General features: G+C 37.8%; 1 protein-coding gene across 3 annotated transcripts; it reads right to left on the bottom strand.

Moving 5' to 3' along the window:
- Nucleotides 1-1,221: 1,221 nt before the first annotated feature.
- PHF6 (PHD finger protein 6) lies at nt 1,222-27,874 on the bottom strand. 3 transcript variants are annotated; one of them, XM_080352766.1, is made up of 11 exons: nt 27,672-27,874; nt 22,514-22,693; nt 22,201-22,302; nt 18,704-18,837; nt 18,328-18,371; nt 8,895-9,061; nt 8,573-8,716; nt 7,244-7,348; nt 6,377-6,510; nt 5,621-5,750; nt 1,222-4,006 (listed from the first exon to the last, which is right to left on the bottom strand). In XM_080352766.1, exons 2-10 carry the CDS (start codon nt 22,649-22,651, stop codon nt 5,621-5,623), a joined length of 1,098 nt encoding a protein of 365 aa, XP_080208892.1. In that variant the 5' UTR covers nt 22,652-22,693; nt 27,672-27,874; the 3' UTR covers nt 1,222-4,006. The 3 variants fall into 3 exon arrangements, with proteins under 3 accessions (XP_080208892.1, XP_080208893.1, XP_080208891.1); XM_080352767.1 differs by having other exon boundaries at nt 1,224-5,328; nt 8,895-9,058; XM_080352765.1 differs by having other exon boundaries at nt 1,224-5,328.

Below are 27,874 nucleotides of genomic sequence, written 5' to 3' on the forward strand. Positions count from 1 at the left end.
CCTGTCTCTTAATGACTGAAAGTAATGGATGTTATGGAGTATCTGTTTTAGGCACACGGATAACTGCAGCTGTTGTGCTCCTGCTGCGATCTCTAACATGTGGCAGAATATGTAAAGTTTGTCTAAGTGAGGACACGAGAGCCCTTGAAATATACACTGCTCTTCCCTAAGGTGGCACAACAGAAGTCTCTTGCTCTTGTGTCTACAGGTTCCTCCCCCATTTTTCCAAGATTTCAGTGACCAGCTATTCCAGTGAGAAGTCACATCCACGAAACAGAGAAGGCTCCTCTAACAATATCCTGTTCAAAGATCCCAGCTGAGTTAAAACACAAAAACCACACAGCAAACAAAACAAACATGCATCCAGTAATTATTTCCATGGCATCAAAAGCCACATGATAAAACTCTTCCCAACATCAACTTTGATAATAGTAGTCTTTAATCTCTTCAGAAAACCTTTGCAAAGATGGATTTAGAATTGCAGTATCAAAAATTACGCTTCACCAACAAGACCTGACCATTTGGCAGCTCCTGTTTGAAGACGATGCATGACAATGTCTTCCTGACACCCAAGTCTGTGTTGACAGGCGATACGATTTCTCAGGTCAGAGTAAATACCTGCTATGCTCATTAAATCGACTCCTTGTTTAAGGTGGTGACATGAGAGCATATAGTTGTTTTTAGAAGTAAAACAAGTCTTCATCAATAGGTCAACAGTACCCTTCCTCCTCTGGAGTTTTTCCATCACAATTCTTGATACTTTAAAAACACTGCAGGGTATTGCTGTCTCACTCCAGGCAGTTACGGATTTGGATGAATCCAGCATTTTCCAAGAGATCTGTTGTTTTGTTGATCTCTAACACTACATTTATATGGTTCTAAAGTACATCCTGGATGTAGCTGCTCTTCTGCAATGTAACTATATCACGCTCCGCATTCCCTTGGTATCTTAGTCTAAATTAATATCCTCTTGAAAAAGTACAAAAAAAGGAAAAAGTTCTTGAAAGGTGAGAATGGGAACCTTCAGTGAGTCAGTCACTTCATGTTATTAACTAGTGGTAAATGCAAAGCAGCTTGCCCACTGCACCAAGTCAAGAAGAACACACAGATACGCAGAGTTACCACTGAGTAAGTGGCACACTCTACGTACGCATTCTCACTTCTCTCCTGGTAAAACATTCACGGGCCTCTAACTTCATAGGAAATACTGCATTTATGGATTAAAACAACAGTTTTGAAGTTATACTTTCAGAAAAAGGACAGATATGCAAATATGAAATTCATAACTCATTTATTGAATATATATATGCAAGGATACCAATGAAAAGAAACTAATACTGCAAACTACAACTTTGGAAGTAAAGCCAATATAACAGGAACAAAATATACATAGCATTGTAGATAGGAATGCATTTACCCTCTTTCATACATTCCTTGTCTTTACACCTAATGTAAATGTATGCTAGAGCAAAAGCTGCAGACATTATTAGCCTAACCTGAGTGCTTTTTGACAAGCAACAGTTCTCCAGGATCCTTTAAGGGTTGAGATGTCACTGCTGACTAATGAATGTGCGTACATATGCATATATAGAAACTGCTTCAACAGTATATAAATCAAGAGCCGTGTTCTGGTTTTCAATCTCCATCACTAATACAGTGGAATCTTTTTCTGGTGACATGTAAGAAGAGTTACTATTTGCTGTAATGTACCTTCAGTTCTCTTAATTTCATCTAATGAGGATTAATTTTCTTGTCAATCTGATTCAGCATATCAATATCTTTGGAATGCACTGATTATGACCTACCAGATAAGGCTGATACTTCAAATAGATTATCACCTCTTCATCTTTCACTCTGGTTTAGCATGAAGTTATTTTTCACATAGGCAGCAGCAAGAAGCAAGCTCTCTTCCTTTATATCACATTTTAGGGCCAGATTCTGTGTGCTCATACCATTCTAGATCAGCACAGCTCTTTGTACCGAAAGATCAGACTTCGTGGAGTGTAGGTGATGGACTTATTGCTGCCCTCCAGGAGTTAAGCTGGTGTCACTCCTACTAGAGCCTTATCACAGAACCTCCTGTGGATCAACACCTGCTGAACGAGTAGACCTTTTGCTCACCTAATCTACTACATCCCAGCTACCTGCACTGGTATGAGATTGAACCGGCCTTTTGCCCTTCCTTGGAATGGAGCCATAGCACAGCTATAGTGTTTGATCACACCTCGAGACTCGGGCGTTACACCAGCTGCATCCTCAAGTTATTTGAACAATATCCTTCTGATGCCTGTCCTCCCTTGGTACATTCCCTTCCTGGTATAGCACAATTGCAGATCTGTTAATACAGAGATACAGTGAGCTGGGGAGATCGGTTAATATAGAGATACAACGAATTGGGGAGAAACCTCCCATCACAGAGGGTTCCAGGTGTCTTTAAACAGCACACGCTGCTCTTGTGAGCAAAATAAATGCCCAAAGGCCAAAAAAACAACAAAAAAAAAGAGAATAAATAAAGTGAAACCAGTTTCATAAGACAAGTTTTGTTAAATTCATGAGTTCTCTGATTGTGAGATGAAAGCAGAAGGTGCCTATGAGAAAAAAAATCTCAGTAACAAACGGACTGCATTAATTTAACTAGCTAATTTAAACATACCTATTTCACCTATAGAGCACTTTCATTACTTCTAACATTTCTGGGAAGGCAGTAGATGCTCCAGAATAATCTTCAATATATGCTTGCAAAGATTACATTGCTTTACCAAAAAAAAAAAAAAAGAGAAAAAAAATCAGACTGTCTGAAATTCCAAGCTAAAATACACATAAAAAGACAGTAATGGCAGTATTTTGTCTTTAAAAAATGATGTAAATGTTGTATACTATCATACATTGTCATGCTTTTTAAAACTACAATTAAGGACATAAGAGATGTACAGTAAATACACTGCTGAGGTACATTTCTTCTAAATATTAACACCACGACATAATTACTCCCCAGCAGGTGATGCTACTTGGGAACATATAAATACAATTTTTACATTGTAAGGCACTTTTACCCAGCATACATGAGTTGAAGTCAGTTACGACAAATTTGAGGCTCGTAAGAGAAAAGATTTTTGCTTTTGCCTTCGTTTCCATGAATTAATGATGGTTTAGTCAGGCCAGCTCAGCACTAAGAGGTAACAGGTAAACCAGCCACTTTCCTGCTACCTGAAGGTAAAATGCTGTTCTGGTTCTTCAAGGCGTGGAATGGGGTAATTTATTTCACAACACATGAATTATTGGACTGAATATTATACTAAGCAACTGACACACTATGAATTAGAGCTCAGTCTCAAATACAATCAGTATGCTGGCAGATCTACCCCATGCAACCTCAGTTAAAATACAGTAGCTGCAAACAAAGTGCCTTTTTCCATGGGAGGGCCATGTCTGAGGCACAAATCTACAAGTCATTTAAACATTGAACGATGTTATTTTTGCATTCTAAAACTGTTCTGAGTGGCTGAAAAATGTTCATATTCCAGGTGAACCAAAACACCTTGATAGACAATTTCAACAATCGATCTGTCATTGCAATTCAAGTCACGCTTTTAATTTTGAAAATTACAAATACAAAATAAAAATGATCAATGGCATCATGTTTAGAGCAGTATCTGAGTATTTTCTGTATACAGCAATATTTTTTTCTAAAACTGCATTATTCTCCAGGAAAGCAAACAGAACTGATTGAATTCTAACAGGTAAAAATGTTAGAAACTCCAACATACAGTAATTGAGTCCCTCAAGGCATTAAGGGAATGCATAAGAAGACAAATGACACACATTAAATCTTTTAAAAATACAAGTAAAAAATGCTACAGAAACTCATGTTACAAATGAACTGGTTTTGCAATACCAATCACAGAAGAACTGCAGCGGTTTTTAGTCAAATCAGTGTATGTTGCTTGTTTCCTTCCTTCAGATCCAGAAGTTTTGTTGGGAGTTCAGAGTGAAACAAGTCAAAACCCTAAACAAACAGCAAGGTGATGCGACAGCGACAGACAAACATGCGGACTAGATTCAGCTTTTTGGTTTTATTTAAGTAAGTCTGAGAATGTGCTTTAATAGACCAATTGAAGAAGCTTGTAGCCATCAGAAATGACAAGGTGTTTGAAAGCAGAGGACCGATCTGTTAGGTTTGGTACAGCCTAGATCTGATTATTCCCTAAAGGAACATCAAATTCTAGCAAGTAGAATTCCATGACGTGATTGTTGACTTGAGAGAAAGAGAAAAATTAAGCACTAAAATAAGGATGATAAGCAAAGTTTCTCATATAGTGGTCATAAGGTTAGGTCATAGGGTCATAGGGTCATATGACCTACCAATCTAGCAAAAAAAGGTTGTTTCCTCATCCTTCTTACAGAACATGGGACCTTTATGCGTATTCTGGACAAAACATGAAGTGTTCCACACGAGACAGAACACTTGAGGTATGGACGTCAGATATGGTGGCTAAACTCCATAGTGAGTTAAGAGCTGTAACTCTCTGAAGTAAAAGAGACTGGGCTGCAGAGTCCAAACATTTGTATAGTAAGGTTTTAATCACACTTAGTGACGTGTTCTTTGTAAATCAGGGACACAGCAAGAGGTGGGTCGTTGGGGAAAGAATGAACCACAGCCCTTTGGCATGAGTTCTAAAGCTCACAGCTCAGAACCAACAGCTGCTCAAGTAAATCTCCCGCAACAATGCTGGGCGGAATGAGCAGTCGCAACAGGAACAACCTGAAATGTTCAAGCGTGCTTCGGTGTACACCGAGTCCTTGTCTACTGTGTGCTTTGCAAGCAAAAACAGAGAGCGGCTTTCCCATGTATGGCCTCCGCAACTTGTGTATGAAGAAAATGCAAAATTCACAACGTACCAGCTTGCTGCCACTGCGAACTTGTCCGTGTTGTTAGTTAAACTAGCTAAGACCTTCTCTCATTGCATGAATCCACTAAACAACTTACACATTCCAAATCTTGAGGTTTTTATTCAGTCCAGAAATATAGATCTCACTTCATTTCAATGTCTGCCTTAACTTTTGACACTGTACATATTACATATCATTTATATAGTGTTTCATTTTTTCCAGACACTGCAGACTACAAACTACATAATATTGACATGTAAAACTCTGCCACTTACTGAAGGCTCACACACATGAACGTTTCAGGCAGTTCAATGAAATTTCTAACAGAGTTGGGTAGTAGAAGTTACTAACCCTTTTCTGATTTTAGAAAACAATTTAAAAGAATTAGTAGTAATGATGTCTTAGCCATTCCCAGTTCTATAACTCTGTCCCTTGAACCTGTTTAAAAAATGATGAAAACAACAGTAAATTTAAAATCATAAAGAAAAGCATTTAGCAGCTCTGACGTTACATCTATATTTAGCGACAGAAATGAGGGCCTCCCTTCTTAAACTGTTACAAAGTCAGTTGGATTTAAAAAACAACAAATCCTCCCCATTTTTCTACAGTATGCCAATAAAAAGTACTTATCTGCATACACTAGATTTACGTACTTCACTGCAATAAACTACATTAAATGTATATTGCGTTTCAGTCTCGGTAACAGATCTGTCAGGGGTAACTTCCATACCTAGTTTCCATTGAGCTGCTGCTGAGGAATGTCATTATGGTCAGTGCCTGATTTGCCACGGCTTTTGCTTTCTCTTTCTTCATCCTCTTCATCTCTTTCATCATTTCCACTATGGTTTTTACAATAGAGTCTAGCACAGGAAAAGAAACAGTAAGGACTTTTACTGAAAGTATCTATCAAAACCAGACGTTCCTCTCAGTTAGTTTCGAGATGTGCTACAAGCCCCTTGCTCCCTCTTTTAACTCATTCATGGTTTTCAGTCAAGCATCAGTTAAACCGAGGAAGAAAATAAGGCTGAAGCCCAGCCACCAAAACTTGGATCAATCCTAGTTTTCAAGAATTGAATGCCCTCTTGTGGGCACTGCCACCCTGGCAACTCCACCACAGCCAACTCACCAACAGCAGCAGTTCGGAAAATTACGGGGTCCAAAAAAAGAAAGAAGCTACAAAACATATTGATACGGAGGAATTGTGACAGAAATTATCCAGGGTTTCCTCGATGTAATTTACAGATTAATTGAGGAGGACAATATGTCAATTAATTTTCTCATTTCTTATATTACAACACTACTACAGAAATTTTAAGTTAGCAGAGTACACAAATTACTTCGCAAGTCAACAATTACTTAAAAATGCCATTTTAAATGAAATATATTTATTCTTAAATAATATACTTAGCTAGCCAAGTCAGGCTGAAAAAGTGTCATGAAATACCTTCACTTGCATTATAGAGTCAAGAATTACATAGATCCTTACTTATAAATTCCTCGTGACATATTCTCAATGTATTTAGCTTTGTCTTCTACTCCACAGTGGTAATGGTATGTTTTTATGCAGGCTTTAATTTCACACCCAATAGTAGCACCGGGCTGGCTGCAAAGTGTGCATTTCTGTGCAAAGGAAAGAGGAGAACGGCACTGGTCAGTCCCTGGTCTCTTTGCATTCACTTTACTGTTCTGAAACTATATAACCTTTTACAATATGAACACTAGGATTTACCTCTCTATTGCACTGAAAATTGCTACATGATTGCACATATTATCGCATATCCAAGATCATTTATTTGCCACTGAAGTTAGTATGTTAATATATGAAGAATCTTAAGTGATTTTCTTTTCAAGGAACAATATTGTTAGAAGTCTTGTTTTCTTCCCCCGCTCCCCCCCCCCCCCCCCCGATTTCTTAACACTTTAAAGACATCCTGAATTTTAATACAATACAATGTGACATTTTATCAACATCCCCATCTCTGAGGCCTTAATATGTTTTCATATTAAAACATCAAAACAGTTGGAAACAAGTCACTGCAAGAACATCCTCTCCAAGTTTAATTGTAGTTTTACACAGTGTGCTTTTAGTAACACAGCATCCAAAGCTGTTACTCTCTTACAGGAAGGGTAATAATGATTTACCATGTACGTTGTCATAAAGAACTCTAAATACCACATGCCAAACCACCACTAATTTTTAAGGTGATTCCAATCTGGCTACCTGCCCCAGAAGTAACGATACATTTAAATTTTGTGTTAAGAAACAGATGGAAAAGATGGTTTCAGAAAAGTAAGGAGGCACAGCTATATACACCTTACGGGAACACGTTCATCACACTCTGCAAATACATACCATTCTTTTTCCTCTCTTGATTTCTTGAAGTACAGTTTTGATATCAAAATCACCAAACTCTGCCCTTGAAGTTGTTGTTAGCTGGACAGTGCCAGAAGAGAATAACTGTAAAACAAAGAAAGGCCAAAATAATTCTAGGTCACCAACATGATTAGAAATGTATTTATGTGTAGGAATCATCAAGTATTGCACATCCCCTTCTGTGATCTCAAACAGCACGTTTTTTACCAATGAACTAGGAAAAAAAAACCATGCTGAGTCATTAGTATGATGAGTATTCCTTCTGATAGCCACCTGACTGCTTTAATTACATCTGTTGTCTCAGAGAAATGTATTTTAAAAGACAAAGGAGCAGACAAGAAGTAATGACATGATGAAAACACAGAGTAATAAATGGGCAATATTATCAATTACACCACTGAACTTTTTAGAAATATTCCATTTCCTTCCCTGTGACTCATATACAATTCAGCTTCACGGCACAGCTGATGTCAACATACCTGAAAAGCCCTGAGGGGTGACAATGAAGCACAAAAGTACCATCCCTACTGTCATCATCCCAGTATATTCAGTTTAAACTGTCTTAGAAATGAAGTTCGAGTACACAAAGTAGCGAATACTCTAAGACACAAGGCTGCTGGCACACACCAGCAATCTGTTAGACAAGCAGCTCTAGAAAAACAATTAATACTCCACAGATTGTCTGGACTATTTATTCATTTTGAGGCACAACAGGAACCACTAAGGTTCATTACTCAAAGCCCGACCTCATTCACAGAACAAGTTATGATACATGAGAGCACTGTCTGCTCATGTTCACTGAAATGAGCAGATTCTTTTCAGGCTGACAATTCTTGAAGCACCATCACCTAAAGGCAAGGGAACTTCCATGTCCCACTCTACTTGAGTTACAAGGGCTGAATGCGCTTGTCAGAAAATTAATGAAGTTCACGGATTCTTCCTGGATTTTGTCTGAAAGCCTGTGGAGTAAGGGTATTTTATTTCTGGAACAGATTATTTTAGCTAAAACCCTTTCCTGTTTTCCTTTTTAAAATATTGTATACGCATTTAGACGCTAAGGGAGCATTTTTAATGAAGAGTCTCCCTGAGCTAATTCCATCTCTTAGCACGTAGCCAACTTTTACCCATATTGCCCGCAGTGAAAATAAATGAATTGCTCACTTTGCGACACTTCAGCTTGTGAAGAGATCATCAGCACACAGGCAACAGTCATGCATAATTACATATGAGGGTACTGTATTAAAAACTAAAACAGCAATTGAGACAAAATTCACTAACAGACTGGTTAACAACAATATCGTTACTCACCATGCACTTATAGTGTGCTGCAGCCTTTTTGGCATTAAATATATGAAGCTTTCCTCTAGCTTCATTTTCTTCTTCACCTGCATGACAGAATCCACATTTAGGTTTTGTATCACTGGGGCTGCTTCTGTGGGGAGACCTGTCTCTCTGAAAGAAAAACATTCTACTAAAATATACTGCTGGGTTACAAATAAGGTTGTAATTTTAAAAGCCTGTGGCCACCAGCTGGAGGCTCAGACAAATGCAAGTTTTAATAAAAATTATATTTGCAAAGAAGAAATATGCAATTCTGCCTTCTAAGAAGTTTAGCATATTTACTGCTTACATAGGAACTGCTTTCTATTTCATCTGTGCCATGTGAGGACGTAGATCTAGTGTCTTCTGATTGCCCTTTTAAATTTGTTTTTCTCGGCTTTCCCTTACGACCCCTCCTCTTTCCTTTGGGAGGTGAAGGCTCCAACTCGTGTTCATTGATACTTTCTTCTAAATCTGCTTTAGAAGTTAGAAAACATCATCAAATAACATTCTCAAAAAATTTACACAAAGCAAAGCAGCCAAAAATAAAACCAGACAAGAAAAAAAACATAACCTGTATTTGTTGTATTTGGATCAGAAATAAAAATAGCAACTCTTTCCGGTTTATTACAAACATGCACTTGTAGATCCTGAAAGCATTATTTACTTATTTATACATATCACACAGCTTTGCATCTTTATAACATACGAAGAAGGTTTAGCATTTCTTACATCTTCTACTTTCAGATCTAAAAATCTGTCCTCAGATACACATGTTCACCTGCACTGAAAATAACTCATTTAAACTAGGCTGAAACCAGTAAATGTTTTCGAGCATGAAATAAGCTTTTAATTTATTTTTTTTTAGGATTCGTAACTCCAATGTAAATTGCACCTGGTACTATGCCAGTGTTTCTAAAGAACACCTCTCTCCTTGCTTTACTAATCGATGCATTGACTTAAAAAAAAAGATCGCCCATTTTGGCTAAAACATTAACATCAAATTTTAAAACTGAAATGTATTTTGCCTCCATGAAACAAATCTAAAATTTCAGTTTAGTTACAGGATATTTTTACACCTACAGCTAAAAGCAGCCACCAGTTTACAGAAAATCACCCGTACTGACAATACCCCAGACTAAATATTTATAGACCATTAGGAATATAAGAATGTATATTTTTAATACAGAGGAAAGATGTCTGACAAGTTCCTTGAAAACGTCAGCTCAGCTGCTGAATGCCGGATAGAAGTGCAGTGCAGAGCTCTGGCAGGCTGTCCTTTTGACTGCTCAAAGCTCTACAGTTAATACAGATCAATTCTGCAAACTTGAGACTGTTTCCAATACGATCCTGTTAAGTTACATCTGATATTGAATAACCAGCTCTATTCAGTCCCCAACAACCTTCCTGATCATCAGCTGCTCATGGGAGCATGTTTGTTGTGTGGCTTTTTTAAACACAGAACCACCCACCCCTGCTCAAACTGCAGGTATTTCAGCAGACTTGTTTAAACAAACGTGCACACACACGGCTATAGAACTTGCTTCTCACCAAACCACAAACATCAGTATGAGCCCCCAAATGGAAGGAAATCCTAATCAGAAGATTTGGAACATCCACTTTGATGAGCTGCTTGACTGTGGTGGTATTATTATTATTTAAGCATTGCTAAGGCACTTATTGCCATTATATCTTGGTCTCAGAATCCAGACAGGACATCTTATTCTGAGACTAAACGCTGCTTTGCTAGAACTCGTCTTTGGTATCTATTATCACTTAAAAATCAAATCATGTTTCTATTTCCTGATTAACAGTGACTCAACTGCACAAAAGTTTGAAGTCAAAGACTCAAATACATTCCACAGGCACCGAGCTGGAGCAGAAGACGACCCTGCCGCTGGCCCCAGCCCCTGCGCACCCGTGTGTCCTGTCAAACTCAGTCTATTGCGTGTGCCACTAACCCCTGAGATTAATAAAGGACAGAAAACTAAACAAAATGCATGACGACAGGTTACCAAAATATAATTTCCCCAGGGCTTTACTCTGTCATATAGTTAGAATGAGGCAAAGATTTGAGAATATATTAATACAAATCTGCAAATTATTTTGGCTTAAATTGACAGATTACTTGGCTATACCCAGATATTCCCAAATTGCTTTTAAAAAACATCAGTCTATCTATGGCAACATTCCTATGCTTTAATAGATATACTATTATTTTCTAATTAGATGACAAATGCACCATTTACTCTGAAAAAATAAAATACATGATGAGATGGATTATCCAATGAAGCAACACATTTTACAGTTTCTTCTCTGAATTTATTATCTAACTGTATTTTTCATTTATCATTACTTGCTAAGTTCCCCAACCAAGATTATGCAATTTAGACACTGTCTCTCTCAGACTGCATATAGCAAATTTTATTGCAACCCAAAAACCTCTTTCAAAGAAAATAATTCTATTTTATCTTGTCCCTCATCATATGAACTCTCCACCAACACACATACAAATATTGTGAATCTTTGTCTCCACTTCTACATTTACAGAAACCATAAATGCCTACTCTGGAAAAATAGTCTTACAAAAATGTGACTTATTGAATTCATGACCCTTTAAATAACATCAGTGAGAAGTTAAAAAATATCCCTTCTAAAATCACTCCACAGATTTTCCGGCTGTATTTGATGAAGCAAAATGGAGCGCATTCACCAACTTGTCTTATTTCTTCCAAAGATCCTTATCAAGCCTGTCAACCATAATGCTTTCCACCTCTTAGTCCAACCTTACTTTCTAAATAACATTAACGCATATCCTGAACTCCCTACAGTCAAACTTCCCAAACCGAAGTGAATCATAATTGCTAAAAACAAATCATATTATGAAAACCTACTTTTATGAGAAACGTCACAGAACAAGTTCTTAAGTGTTATTTTGCAGTCTACCATTATTAGAATATTTAAGATTTGAAAAGTAAAAAAGCTTTATCTTTTAAAAGATGGTTTCAGTGTAAGATAAAAAAGCATCAAAACCGCACAGCTTTCTTCAAAGCATAACCCATTTTCTGTGCTCAAAACTAGCACTTCCAAAGGTTCAGAGTTCACTGAAATCCAGATGCATCATGACCCCTTAGAATAAAATTCCTTGTAGATTTAGGTCTCCCCCTTCAAGTGACAAGGACCTACAGATTACCACCACCAGAGATGTGAGGACCTGCTCTACCACATCTGTCTACAAGACCAATACCTCAAAACATTAACGTTTCTCCCATTTTGAACAGCACTATGAACTAGCGCAACAGTCCAGGAAGAACGAGCTGGTAACCAGCTTTCAAATCCACCTGCCTGGGATGGTCTTTACTGTTTAAGGCCCGGTTTGGTTTGTGCTCTGTCCCTCCCCTCGAGCCCACTGGCAGCTTACCCTGTGTCCCTGGCATCTGATGGTTGGGTGTTTCCAACTTCTCATGTCAGCTTGAACTAAGGAAAACACAAAAAGTTGTTCAACTCCTCCCTGACCAGATGATGTTTTATCACGGATTTCACCCACACTCTGAACCCCCTGAGATTCCCTAGATACTCTTCAACTGCCCCCCATCCCATATCCCATTACTGCATTGATTTTTGAAATCATGACAGTAGTCTCCACACAACCTTATCCAATGTGTCCAAATGAGGTATCTTATGAACTTTCTTCAGAAGTCCCTAAATGCTATATCTGAAAAAAACCAAACTTAATGCACAACACAGTCTGAGAAGGGGGGGGGGGCAGAAATCAAGAGGAAACATTCCACGTTTTCAAAAGCACCTAAAACCAAGATATTGTAAATTCAGACGAGCAGAATGATAAGAAACAACAAGCCCAAATTTGCATTTTAGAAATCCATAAGTAGTACAAAGTACCACAAAAAGATGAGCAAAATGCTGTATTACATAAACTGTTAACAGGGAGACTCGGCTTCAGAGAGAAATCAAAAACTTCTCCTTTGATCATGACTAGAAGGAAAAAGGATCAAGATGTTTGTCTTAGCAGAGAAGGGGCTGAGATCTCACTGCTCTGTTCTATACTGCGTCAGCTTGAAGTATATATGGAATCACTCATTTCCAAAAGCTAGGTTAAAGCAAAGTAATAAAAGAATTAAGTGATTTAAACGTTGTGAAGGAACAAATAAAAAGAGGACGTGTACAATAAAGGCTCATACTGCTCTCTGTAGCCACCTCTGACAGTGCCTTAAACAATGGATCAAGTGAGCCAGAAGAAAAGGGGTCTAAGTTTGTGTGAGGAAGATAATAAACAAAACTGACTGGCAAAATGTATTTGCAAGTAGGACTGTACAAAAAAAGAAGCCAAAACGTAGAATGTGGAAGTGGCTCAGATGTGCTGTCATGTAAATCTGAAATCACACACAGGCATTTAAAGCTTTACAGTGTATTTGGGGCAAAAGAGAAACTCTAAAAATTACAAAGAACAACAACTTTACCAGATTTTTGGAAGAGAAACAAAATATAACAGAGAAAGAAAAAGGTAGTTTAGCATGTTAAAGATGTCCTTAAAATATGGCTGAAACCCAACGAACTGTATGTGGCAACATTATTTTCAATTGAAGTGTCAAAAAACCCTCAACATTTTATTGTCCCAGTAGTCAATAATAAAAACATGAATGCATCCATAAGCATTAATAAGAACTAGAGATTTATATAAAAACCCTTGCAAGCAAATACAGAATCAGGTAAGCCAATCATTAAATAATAGTACCTTTTATCAGCAAATGATGTGAAATTAATGATCAAAATGCTGAATATAATTTTTAGTGGGTTTTTTGTTGTTGTTTGTTCGTTTCTTAATGGAAAAAGACTAAGTTACAAGAAACATATCTAAACTGGACAAAGCAAGAGTGGAGATGAAAAAAATTAAATTACCCCTTAGGTCCCATCACTGATATGTTTTCCAAAAGTACCAGATACCTCAGGGAACTGATGATGTGTGTCCAAAAGCTATTTTTGACTTAACAGTATCTGTGTTATGAAGTCCTTGAGATTATTTATTTAATTCAGTATATTTACCATAGAAAATGAATAAAACAATCCTTCATAACTATAACTATAACTATAAAATCTAAATGTTTTTCAAGCAAACAATCGTTGGCAAAGACTGAAGACAGACAATGCGCTTATCTGCGTAATCAGAAAGCTTACAGCAACTGGCATGGTAAACCTTTTAAACATGAGTTAACTGACCAAGTTCCTATTTGTCGAACATCTTGCCTAGACAGGAAGGAGAACTGGAACATAAACACCACAGGCCGGCTCCTCAGCAAACCATTCCCCACAGGACTCTTACATTCTTTCTCTTCCATTAACTGTGCGTTTTTCCATAAGAAAAACACTATTGTGATGCTTTTGCAAAACACCTTAGGCTGTAATGGGCTGCAGAGAAGATTGCGGACTTACTGCCTGGGCCAACTCTTTTTGTTTTAACATTATATATACATTACACTACGTATACATTTGATGTCACATTCAGAGCAGCATTCGCTGTAAGACAGACAGAGCCCAGGAAGAATTTGTAACTGCCCACCAGCAGAACTAAAACGACACCGATGTTACAGAAGTTTTTATGCGTGCAAGGACAGGCAAGCTTGTGCTACCAACAGAGTCACAGAGAATCCAACTATGAGCAAACACTGATGAAAGAATCCAAAGATGAATCAGGATGTTACCTAACTATAATGCCAAAAAAGTTTCATATCTTTTTCCTGCCAGTCCCTGGTTTACATATGCTTTGAAAAGGTACTTGGTTTGATGCAGGTTGCAGCATCTCTAAATAAGTCTCACAGAGTAATAATATCCTCACTGAACTTACTGAGCAGTTTGAGAAGCATAGATTTCATGTTTGATCTTCAGAATAAGATGAAAAGGATGCTGAGACAGGGAATGTCCTTATTTCCACTGTGGAAACGTAATTCCCTGAGGCTTTGAGTGCAGCTACAATAGGAATTATGGACACTGTATTTTCTGACCTCACAGTTCCCAAGCATCTGTTTCAAACATTACCAACAGACAGTCACATGGCTGTCTTCATTATTCTTTGTTTTATTACTATGTGACAGTAGGAAATTATATTCTTCTCTTAGTTTATATTAAACTATTCCTGATCAGCTGAATTTGTTTTAAATTCAACACAGGGGCCAGGGCAGCCCCACCTGCAGGGAAATGAAAGATACCAGACATAAAATTTTTCAACAATTACTTCCAGTACATTGGAATAAATTCCAACAAACAGCTTCAAAACCTTAGTTCGACAACACTCTCCTCTTCAAAATGAATAAGTACAATTATATTGAAGTGAACAGTAATTCAACTAACAGCTGTGACAGTTTGAAAGCACTGGCACCACTTCCTATAATCTATTAAATACCAAAACTTAACTTGCCTAAATTATGGATTCAACTGTTACCTGAAGTTCAGGTCGGATTATTTTGTTAGGTTTGCAACCCAGCAACACAAAAATCTAGACACGAAGCTTTTAGTAACATGTTCTGCTCATCTGAGCAGGTGCCTTCAAACCTGTGGACTCAGAGGTACCTCACTGGACCACAGCCCGGTACCCAGTGTGAGCGCAGCCGCTTTTCCTGCCCGTTTTCCACTTAGTGGGAACACTGCACAGGAGAATCACTCTGAAATATATCTATATATATATATATATAGATATATATATACACACACACACACAACATAAATGAAATTCTCCAATTCCATTTCACCTGCAGGCTGGGCCATACAGATAAATTAGACAAACCCAAGAGTCTGCTGAAGCAGATAATGAATTTAAGAGCACAATACTTTGCTGCCATGTTTTGTATTTTTATGTTCAAAGAAAACAGAAGGTAGCTCAGCACCTCCTGTCAATTAAAAGAAAACAAACTCCCATTGCTCATTAATTTTGCCTTGATGAGTAGGGAGATCCTTAGTCTGATGAATTCTCGCTCCACTTGAACTTCATGACAGCAATAAATAACATCTAAGAGGTCCTTTTCATTAGGTTTTAACTGGGTAACTTTAATTCCAACGCAGATCCTTCAACCACATTTCCACACAGCCTCAAGGAATTTTCCTTAACTGTTATTAACAGTTAACAAATATTATTTTAAACTAGAAACGTCTAACAAAAGGTACATTAGCCAGATCTCAGACTGGAACAAGTATGCTGCACACCCCACATCCATATTCTAGGGAAGAGAAGGAAAAATCTCTTATGCAGCAGTACTGCCTACAGAAAATAAACTGTTCAGGAAACCAAACACTCCTAAAAACTCTTCCAACACCCACTAATAGAAGTGACATAATACAAATATTTAGACTGCAACATTTAAATCAATAAAGAGAATAAAGGGTAAAACACCCAGATGTTCTACACTGACTAAGAAAAAAACCAAAGCAAACCAGCATCCATGAGCAGGAGCAATAAGCTTCTGTTTAAAAGGACTGACAATTCCAGTGCCTCTGTGCACCTACATTGAGTGACATAACCACAGATGGGCTTTAACTATTCTGTTATGAAAACACTGCTGAGAGCAATGATTCAGGAAATTAAATGAAAAAACAAGAGAAAACAACAATGCTGTGTTAGCATCTAGCATCCCCAGCTACTCTATCCACTCTTCTCCACAAGTCTTGTCTGGTTTCACACATCACCCTTCTTTTGTATTTAAACTCCACTTTGATATCCACATTTTTCTCAAGAAATAAACCAACTTTTATATATATATATATATATATATATATATATATACACACACATATATACAAAGCTTAATTTCACCATCCCACATCTTTCAGTTCCCATTTGACCGAGCAAACATCAGCATTCAAATATTAAGAAACAAACCCTCCAAAGTCCCTTCTTAGACTCTGAAAACCACCCTACGTATTTCTGTCTTCTACAGGTAATTAAGTTTTCAATGTACCAAAATACCATTGCTATACAGTGCTGTAAGTCACTTCCATAAGACAGGTACAGTACGTATTTTCACTCGTCGATTTAAAGGAGGTCTATCACAAAAGAGCCACAGTTGCTGGCATTAGCAAATCCATAATTGTAAGTAATAATAGTCTATGGGTATAGTTCCCTAAACTGTACGGACTAAAAGGAGAACATATCCTTTGAGAAAGAGCACTGGGTAAAATTTCAGTCAAATATCAAACAAAACCCAAAAATGTGAAGTACAGCTACACATATTTCTAGAAGTGTAAAGCATATCAGAAGTAAGTATTTTAAACATAAAAAAATGATTGCAAAGTTAAAAGCTAAATGAGATACTATTGGGGTCTTTGGCCTCCGTTTTTTTTTGAATGATATTTCTTCCTCCTTCTCCTACCCTCAATCTAAGAGTCTCTTTGGGTAAGTCGAGTTTAATGTTTTAATAAACTGCCATCATCCTTTAAGAAAAAAGCCACGAGGCCTCTGTAGCAATTTTTCCCATGTCCTCTCAGATAAATACATCCATAAAAAATCTAAAAGCCTTTGCCGTCAGAGAATGACATTGTAGAATTAGAGATTATGGTTTCTGAAAACCCTTAAAGAAAAGTGCACATTCAGATCCTGCAAGGAATTCCAAGCAGAAAACGTCATTCATTGACATTAGGCTCCATGCAGAACTGGGGGCATTTTTCAATAGATGTCAGACACTGAGCTATTTGTGAATTAGTATAAAAGATTATGTTTAACTATCAGTTAAAGAGATTAATTCCTTTGCGGACTCAACTATCTTTCATATTCTCCTTCTGCTAACAAACCAACCCCAAAATAAAGAAACAAAGTGCCAAACTACAAGATAATGGGGCCCTGTCTCTTTAGAGAGCTCATATAACAGGCACATTGCATTTCTTGTTTAAATCTGGTAACAGCAAAATCAGAGAGTGTTTTATATAAAGCACATTACAATAATTATTTAAAATAAACTTCAAAAAAAGTTCAGTTTTCATTTTGGATTTTCTACTGCCTTCAGTATCTTTCGGAACACTGAATTAACATCCAAACCTGACCGTTGAAAGATCTACTATCCGTAGCATAAAAACTAGTACATTGCCTTAAAAGTACATTTAGCAGAAAGAGACTGTTCTCTTACCCAAATTCAGATACAGCAGGAAAAAGCATCAATACATACAGACCACGTAATTTATCTCTGTCTGTGGCACAGCACCTCTCAGCATGTCACTACTCTCCTCTGCTAAATACACACCTTTTATGAACGTATCCATTCAGCTTTTTTAATCAAAATTACGCAGAAATATATCTGTAAGTGATCTGACCACAAACCTTTTCATTACTATTGGAAGAGTTAAACTCTATTTAATAGTTAAAAAAAATAGTGAATATTTAGGAACATTAGAAATAGCAAAAATCAGCTGTTATCTGGCAAAATGTTTTAGATGTTAATATTGTGACTATTTAACTACAAATATTAGGCAGCTCCTTCCCAGAAGGGAATGCGGTACTTCTACCCAAACTTTGTTTTGACAGAACGTCACATCTTTGGAACTTCCTAAAATTTGTTTTGGGTTTTTCTCCACCTCAACCAATAATTTTTAGAGAAAATACAGAAATAAGATGGGCTTCCAAACTCATTTTTTCCTCAAAAAAATGTAGTTCTGATTTTTACTCAAAACATTTATATTCTCAAAAAAAAAAAAATTAACCAAAGTATCTTTCTACAATGGGAAAAATTTATATGGAATAATTTTACCTTCAGAGTTATGCGTAGTTTTCTTGTGTTTTCGACATAAAATCCTATAAACAAAGTAGTTGAAAACTGTCAAGTCAGTCACGATTCACAGATTATTTACTCATCTTTTAAATTTAAATTGCAGTACATTTCTCTCCCACTTTAAGACTCACCGATACACAAATCTCGCAGTGAAAATACACTTTTCTAGCATATCACTATTTTGAATGCCACAATCATAATTAGAGCTTTTTTCTAAGTTTTGTTCAGATTCCAAAAATGGGGGTTTTGTTTTGCTTTGTTGTTGTCGTGGGTTTTTTATTTTCTCTTTTTTTTTTAAAACAATGAATGTGAAATATAAAGAAAAAAATAGACATAGCAAATAAATAATAGTTACATGTAAATGCCTTGTGAGGGTTTCTCTCTTATCTGAGCTTTATCATGCAAAGCACAGTAGTAGTGATACGTCTTGTGACATGTTTTCACATCACAGCCAATGGTCGCTCCAGGACAGTGGCATAAAGAGCACATCTGTAAAGAAAAGGAAAGTACAATTCATGTTACTGTTGGCTTAGTATTTCTGAGTTCAAAAATAACACAGTTCCCACTCCTGATGACAAAATAAATGGAGTCATGCACTTAGCGTTACTCCTCCTGTTCTCAGGTATTTTTCATAACTTACTTTAAAATAAAGGAGAAATTTGTTGCAAATATGCAACAATACAATAACCATAATATATTGATTATTAATTCAATGAAGAAAATAAGTAATTTACTGCCACGGGATGTCATGTGTTTGATGAAGGTCACACAGCTCTTCACCTAAACATCCCACTCAATAGTCTGTTTATACTGACAGCTTCAGAAAAGTTAAAATTGTAAATTGTACCTGTCCAATTCTGAATGATATTATGAAAGCAGGAGAAAAAAAGACACACATTTGGAAACGAATCTTGCAGAGTCAGAAATACTGATGATCTGCAAATGCTTCTTAGCCTCAGCGGCTGACCTGACCTCTTTTTTCTATGCAGTTATTTCCTTCAGTTATTTCCAAAACACTGAATTCAGTGAAAGATTTGTTAAATACAATGCATTTATTTCAATTATATTAAATTTTGCTCTTTATACTTATATTGCACAAAAGATTAAATGGGAGTCTGTTGCTTTACTCCTCTTTCCTAAAACCAAATTCTTCTCATCTAAGACTCATCATTGCTTAGGACACACAAACCCTCATGCTTTTAAATTGTTCAGTGCCCTTCTCATCCTTCTCTATATTATTTTCTAATGACACAATATTGCCCCAAAATCTCAGAATTTCCCAATAAACTCCCCTCAGAAGCCAACCAGAGCTTTTTGTCTGTATCCAGCATGTTGCCCACGCCCCCAAAAGATTAATTCCAAATCCATAAGCAGAAGCATGCGATGTAGGATACCGCTTACATAGATCTGTGTGAAATACACTTTCTGCCCACACTAGCTCAGTCAAGTTCTTGTTAGTCTCTAATAAACCAAATACATACATCACCAAAGTTATGTATCACCACCCTGTTCTTCAATTTTAACAAAGTTAACTGAACACTAAAAATGTCAAAGCCTTGGATCATCTCCATTTACTCCTCTGCAAGCTCTGAAATGGTATAGTTATATATACTGTTCCCTAGTTGTTATCTAATTTGTATGTGTATTTTATCTCATAAATGTGTTATACGTTATGGTTTAATATAAAATAATGGCTGATCACAGCCCTTTATAAAAGCCTAGGTTGAAGTGATACCCATCCCATCAGTTTTAGTTAGTGCTTCAGGATTTTTAAAGCCAGAAATGACTAAAATAAAGCCTTCTTTTTATGAACACCGTTACGTATCTGTATGGACAAAACAGACCACAGGAATTTTTACACTGACTTATTGATCTATGTTTTCTGACAGTAATAAAATATTTATTCCATTGGTACAAGTCTTGCTGTCCAAATGGTCATCCTCAACAGACTGAATAATCTCCAACTTATATCACGTATATGCGAAGTGTGACAAAACAAATAAGCTCTTTAAAAGAAATCCTCCCATACACAGCTAACAGAAGCAATAATGATATCAGGGCCATGTACTTCCAAATGTTTAAACTTCACAAGTTTTTACGGCTGGCCTATTAAGGCTTGAACCTACAAAATTTTCTTAGACAGAAATATATTATCATCAGAAATGCTCTACACGTCACTCATTATCACTCCAGTAATGAAGCGGTCCCAGTTCCCACTTGGTCAGTGGCAGCATCTCCCCAGGGAGAGCAGCTACGTCAAATCTGCCAGCACACAAATTTAGTCCAAGCTACAGATATAATTACTTAACTCAATGCAGCACACTGGGATATTTTTGCTCTGTGTGTTCCCACATGAAAGAACAGGCTAGAACACAAAGCAGAGCTTCGAGGTGGTATTTGGGCTGACTGGAAACTACACCGGTCAAGGGAAAAAGATTCGTAACAGAGAGAGATTCAGAGCTACAGTCTTCTGACAGCTACAGAGATAAGGCAGCAAAGTTAAGATGTAAAATTATCTTGTTTCCTTTTTGGAGAGAATATGCATCTCAGGACTATGAATCTAAGTTAACCAGATCCAGGTTTTCTGCAAAAAGCTGAACAAAGTGCCTGATACGTACAGCTAGTGAGCTCCAAGAATATATCCAGCTGTTGCACCAGTGAAGGAACATAAAGAGATTTAGAAGCAGAAAGACAGAAACCACCAATGACATAAGAAGAAATAACTTTCAAAAAGCATTGAAGAGACTTAAGAATCAAAAAGTTCCTTTGCAGTCTGTACTTTCATTTCCTACCATGTTCTTTGGAAATGAAATCAAATCGCATCACAAATTACTTGTGAATAGTTATTTCTTTGTGCTTCAGCTAATCAGAGCAAATAAAGTTCCCTGCATTGGAAAAGATTCAAATGAAACACTGGATGAAATTTTAGACTATTATTATATCATTGCAGTTCTACAATACTGGGGTAGACTAGTAAATACATACATTAAATAACTAACCTGAAAATTTTTAATGTGAGGAGTGAATTGATAATTTGTTAAAAATATTTTTAAAAGCCTCACTCATTTGCCCAAATGGAAAACAACTAGTTCTAAAAAAACTTAAAAATTAACAAGTCATTGCTGCTCAATTCTCATGAATTTGGTAGAGCTGTAATCACTATTGTAACCATGTACCTCATAAGATGTCTATATTCGCACAATCGTCTATTAAGTCAATATAAAAGGAAGCAATAAAAGTACCTTTGGTAGTTAAAAACAGATTTTGGCAGCAAACCCAAATATTGGTAAAGGTACAAAACTACCCTTGCCAGGTCCCTAGAATGTGGGCTTCATTCTGAAATCTGGCAGAAAATATTAAATAGAAATTACTGGATTATAAACATAGATGTAGGGTTGGTTACCTGACATTCAAATTTCATTTCAATATAAGTATAATCATATCTACTAAGGTTTTCTTTTCATAAACCTGAGACCAATTTTACTTCACCATCTTATAATCTTATAACATCTTATCGTTATATTTTATGGTTGTTATCTTCTGTATGCATTTCCACAGGAGCTGGACTCGATGATCCTTGTGGGTCCCTTCCAACTCAGGACATTCTGTGATTCTATGATCTTCTGTAACTTGTCCATTACCTTAGAGCTCACACAACCATAGTGCTCAAAGAAAACACAACCAAAACAAAAACCCCACAAACCCAAACACCACCAAACAGAAACAACCAAACCAAACACAAAAAAAAACCAAACAAAAACCACATATAAATAATACACTGAACAACATTAGGGTAAAACTTAGAGAAGAAAACATTTGTGTCATTTTCAAGGGCAAATAATAGAGACTTACCAGTTTAGTGCCTCTCTTTATTTCTTTCTGAATATCTTCAATAGAGAATCCACCAAGACTCTCATTATCAGTGTGTGAAGACACCAGTGCAGATGAGAACAGCTAAAATTGTTAAAAAAACAAAGCAACAACTTTTTTTTAAGTTTTAAGGCTATAAGTTATATAGGACATTTATATATATGAAACCCATAACATTTTCAAATTAGACTGATTAAACATTTGTTCCAATGCCACAGCTGGTTGAATTTTTCATTTGTTTGTCGTCATTTACTAGCTCACCGCATTCCTCTCCCTTTTACTATGAGTTACTTACCATACACTTGTGATGTGCTGCCACCTTCTGGTTTTCTGACATCAATAATTGTCCACATTCATTATCTTTATTAGATCTACAAAAACCACACTTCCTTTGTCTTGAAGAGACTTTTTTCTGTCCAACTGAGCTTGTCATGATTTTAAATGACCTTAGAATGCCACTTCAATCCTCTCAATGCTACAGGAAAAAAAAAGGTGCAATCAGCATGTTAACATCAACAAAAAGCATTATAACTTACAGTTTTATAAATATAATATTGGTTGCTAGAAAATGATCTGTCTCTTTATACTCTTCCCTTTACACTAGTACAATATACCCAAATAAACATGTACCAAGCAAGAGGCAGTGTTTTCCTAACTTTTTATGAAATTGTATCAACAAGCAGAATTAGTTCTTTAGGGAAAAAAGCATGAAAATTAACATAACACTTTGGACACGAACATAAAACTTACGGGGAAAAGAAGAAATAAAATACAAGTACAGCAATCATTAGGGGAAAAAGTTACTGCAACTCTTTCAGCCCATTCTTATAGTTATTTATTAAAGCAAAGGAATTTGTAGAAAACGCACTACCTGTGCCCACAATAAAATTCTGGCTACTGAGCCTCTTCAGAAACAAAAGCAAAGGAAAACCTCAGAAGTCCAGCACAGCATCCAGAACAGGTTTTGAGTGTAAAAGCTCACAAAGTAGCTCACAGAGATGAGTAACTACTCTTAGATGAGGGTAGAGATGAGAAGATAAACCGTTACCATTTTAGGTATTACACAGATGTGCTGTGGTGAGTGAAACAGCCTTGGAAACAAAATTTTAGGAGGATCTATGACTAAGGTACCACAAGGGAAACCTTCTCAAGACCCACAGTTAATTTAGCAGTACCATACGAGTTTTCAGTAAGTGTACGAGCACTGCTATTCTCATCTAAGAAAAGTAGTGTAAAATTAAACTCGACATGAATCGCCAACTTTTCGTGTGTTACCAGTAACACATTCTAAAATATAACACTGAGGTCCCACTCAAGCAGAAACTGCAAGTTCAAAACTGAAAATACCTGACAAGCGTATATACTTCTTGGCCCAATATTAAGTAGTTTGTGTTCATTTGTTACTACATCTTTCAAGAAAGAAAATATTGTTCTCTTCCAATAGACATGCTTAGAGCTTTTTACTTTGGAGATCTGAGCCTTGCTGCCAGAATTGGCCACAACTGCAACAAAAGCATCCTCCCCAGCCTTTGTCTACGTTAGACTCATCTAAATAAGAAAAGCCACCATCTAGTTTGATATTCCTGTTGGGGGAAAAAAAAAAAGCAGCCATAAACCCAGCAGAGTTGCAGTACATCGGCCATCTGCATGAAAATGCACGATGTCTTTCTGGCCATTTGCATGGGCAAACCTGCCCGCTGCTCCGCGCTGTCAGCCTCCCATAATACTAATATCACTCACTATTTTTCTCATGGAAAGCAGAGGAATGCCGTTAAGTTTCTATCGGCACATTCTACAGCTAAAACACGGTCCTTCTGGATTCTCACTCTTCGGTTTCGACAGATTTTCACAGCCTGAGTTTTAACTGTTTGTCCTGCAACGTTTACTACAAAACTGCAGCAAAAGGTGTCTGTCCTGGATCTATCGCCTTTGCTTTACCAACAGCTTCATTTGCTTTCTTTTCTAACTGGAAAGCAGTTTACTGGCTGGTGACGCATACTCATACGAAGAATGCATAGATTTCAGATCTTGCTGATTTGCACAAAAAATGTGCCAATCTGGATAAACGAGTCACACCCTTTTGCAGTGGCAATAGAGAGTCCTTAAGTGTTAAACACAAAAGAATTACTATACTGTATTCTTCTAAAGAAAAACCAAAACAAGACCATTCTGTAATCCCTTCTGAGTAGAAAGGACGAATGGTTTCTGAAGGAAAGACACACAAATCTTCAAATTTTATTTTTCAAAAAATATTTTTTAAACCTGAAAATAGATATATTTTTGGGTACACAAAAAAGGCCTACAAAAGAAAAGTAGGAAATAATATCACAAAGATTTCTTGTTTTCAGGTCACATTCAATGGCTCAATATAAATCACAGAGTGATGGGTCAGAAATATATTAAGAAAATAATTTGAAATGCAAGAAGTTCTGCTTTGGTATAAATAATTTGATACACACACATCCATTGGGGTCTACCTGTTTAATTTTATATTCAGATTATATTATTGCTATTTTGACAGCAGTGGTAGTAGTTCTTAAAAGGAAGTTCAGGGATTTCCTTCAACACATGCACAGGTCCTACTGACTTACAGGAATAAGAATCACTACTATAAAAATAACCATCCCTCAATTTAACAGGCAAATTCATATTTTAGAAAATGCAAATAATTTATAGAACAGATAAAAAATCATTAAGTGGCTCTCATCTTTAATTTATAAGAATAGTAACTTTCCTAGAAACAAGATTACAAAGAACCTTCTCACAGCTCTGCAGTCAACTGCACTAACAGACACGCAGAGGCACTTCATTCCAGCAATACTAAAACCTGACATAACCAAACTTCTTGAGGTACTTTTGCACAATGACATTTTTAAGGCTTACATGGAAGTAAAAAATAATGCAAATATTTACCTGATGATGCATGGATGTTGATGTTATAACAACAACAAAAAAAGGGGGCAAATATTACGTTTTGGAATACTTCTTTAATTATAAATTATTTAACACTTGAAAAATTATTCATAACTCAAAGAGAACGAAAAGCACTAGGGTACGCCAGAAAGGAAACTCGCATTCTTTTCGCTATCAGATTAAATTACTCTGAAAGCATTTTACGATGATATCTAAAAATTTTCTTTCCAATCTGGCGTTCTTTGCATTTGTGTTTTCTGTACCACTGAGTATTAACATTCTTTATACATTTCTAAAGACTGCAGAAGAAAATCTGAGTATGAGACCTATTTCAGAAGCATTTCATCTGTAGACCTCTCCCTAAATTATGTTCGCTTTCTCATAAATGTGAGAAAACACTACACTGCGTTCCTTTTCTTTTTTTGTGCCAAAATGCACTTCTTATCCTGTCCATTTAAAAAAAACATTAATTATCTGAAAAAGGTGAACCAAGTTATGCAGACCCAAAATTCTGAACATAAACACTCAAAAATCTGGTTTTGTCTCTCAAGTTAAATTACCCAAAAGCAATCAGTCCAGTTTGCCAAGTATCAAGTTACATTTCATAGGAACAAGAAAAATCACACAACTTAAAGTCAGCTGAAAATTTCTGTTTTCAATGTTTAGAAAGCTAACAAACTAATAAGCCTTATAGAACAGTGTTTAAAAATACTGTTGACAGAAATCTTGCTTGTCAGCTTTATCAGAGCAAGTCTCACAGGCTGCATCACAGGTGACATACTACGGAATCACTGACTAGGACATTATGCACTACCTCTACCAAAATGGAACACGTGTACTACAAAACATAGATTACTACATATTTTGGCACAGACTTGGTCTAAAAAATAAAAGGTTACACCCTAAAATCACAAAAGAAGAAACTCTTTTGGTGATGCTTCACTTAAAAATTTCGGTTCATTTGCATTCATGTTTCTTAACGTCCACTAAGGTATTCAACATGCTGCTTCCCCTAATAGCACCTTTATTTTATCTTTAAAGCAGCAAGTTTTACAAACTCATATGGCTTGCATGCTGGTTTATTCAGCTGTCCTAGATGACATATTTCCAAACGTAAAAGGAAAGTGCAAGTTCAATGACTCTCGGGCAAAGAAGGATGCTCTCAGTGTAGGAGATGTTGTTCAGCACTGAAGAACAGAGAGTAACCTGGATTCTAATTTCTATTTATTGCCCAAATATGTTTCAAGAGCTGCTGCCTGTTTGTAGGAGTTCAGGCCTCATGTGCATTTACAACAAAGGACAGCGACCTATATGCTATACTTTATCAGACAAAGTTTGGTTTGCTGTGCCGCCTGTATGATTACAAAATTATATTTTAAAAAAATTAAGATTTATATTTGTCCATTAAGAAAATTTCAGATACATGAGGAAAACCTACAAGAGAAGTATACAAGCTTTGTAAAATTTCATTAAACACGCTGAAGTGGTCTGGACTCTCGTGAAAAGCTACAGAAAATACTCATGTCGGATTTTGCAAGATGCTCAGTAGAGATACCAGAATCTCTGTTTAAGAAACTTTCCAGTGCTTACTAGTTTCTAGGCTCCATCACCCATTATTGGGGGTATTATTTTGGAGGGGAAGGGGTGAAGCTGGGGACAAGGCAGGTATCCTGTGGGTGTCTGTAGGTGAGAACCTGAAGTCACAAGTCCCATGGAAATGTTTTATCCAAGAGTTATGCCCACACAGCATCCTACAGCCACTATAAAAAGTAGAACAGGAACTTATCCACGCAACTTTCATTAAAAAAAAAAACAAACAAAAAAACTAAAGGTGGGGGCAAAGGCAGGGGTAGAAGGCCCAACCCTCGAAAGTCTAAACAATTACAGCAGGTAACTAAAAATTACACAAGAGGCTGCGCTGAGGGAGACCTGGCAGACAGCACGGGCCGATCTTCAGGAAAGTTTACACACCCCCGCGGGGAGCGGCAGATGACCCGATACCGGCACCCCGGGGGTTCAGCGAGGCCCGACGCGGCTCTGCCGGGGTCCCGCTCACACGCACCGGCAAGGCCCGGCCTGGCCTGGTCCCGGCCCTGGGCCGAGCAAGGGGGCTCGGCGGGACGCGGGGCTCCCGGAGAGGGCGTTTCCAGCCCCGCTGCTCACCAAATTTTGGGGGAAACAGGACTCGCAGACAAGGGGGGGCGGATCCTCCGGGGAAGGAGGGAGCGGGCCGAGGCGGGCGGAGCGAGCGGCTGCCGGCGGCTCGGGGCGGGGGAAGGGGAGGCGGGTAACGGCACCGGGGGCGCTCCTGGAAGCGGCAGCGCTGGGTGCCCGGACCCTCCCGGGGGCGGGCGATCCGCTGAGGCCCAGGGACGGGCGCGACCGGCGGTGAGGCAGCGGGAGGGCAGGGCGGACTCGCCGGGCCAGGGGCTACGAGCAGGCGGGCTGGGGGCGCCGTGCCTGCCCCGGGAGCGCGGCAAAGCGGCGGCTGGGCGGGCAAAGAGGCGGTTGGGCACTCGGTCGGTCACTCAGTCACTCACCCGTGTGGCGGGTGGGGCGCCGGGGAGAGGAGCAGCTCGGGCACACCCCCACCCCCCCGTCACCGCCGGTCGCTCACGGCCGCTCGCTCGCCGGGACCGTCCCTTTCATTCGGGGCAGGGGACGCTGCGCCGCCGCCGCCGCCGAGCGCAAGCACGCACGCACGCACGCACGCAGGAGCGGACGCACGCACGCACGGCGCGCT

Source organism: Nesoenas mayeri, assembly GCF_963082525.1.
Source record: "Nesoenas mayeri genome assembly, chromosome: 13".
NCBI lineage: Eukaryota > Metazoa > Chordata > Aves > Columbiformes > Columbidae > Nesoenas > Nesoenas mayeri.

What these genes read in the sequence shown, in the direction of transcription:
- PHF6 (XM_080352766.1), bottom strand. Translation starts at nt 22,651, where the DNA reads ATGACAAGCTCAGTTGGACAGAAAAAAGTCTCTTCAAGACAAAGGAAG. An exon ending in CAGCACATCACAAGTGTATG is followed by an intron (nt 22,303 to 22,513) that starts GTAAGTAACTCA and finishes TAACAATTTTAG; the next exon opens with CTGTTCTCATCTGCACTGGT. An exon ending in AACTACGCATAACTCTGAAG is followed by an intron (nt 9,062 to 18,327) that starts GTAAAATTATTC and finishes TAACTTCTAAAG; the next exon opens with CAGATTTAGAAGAAAGTATC.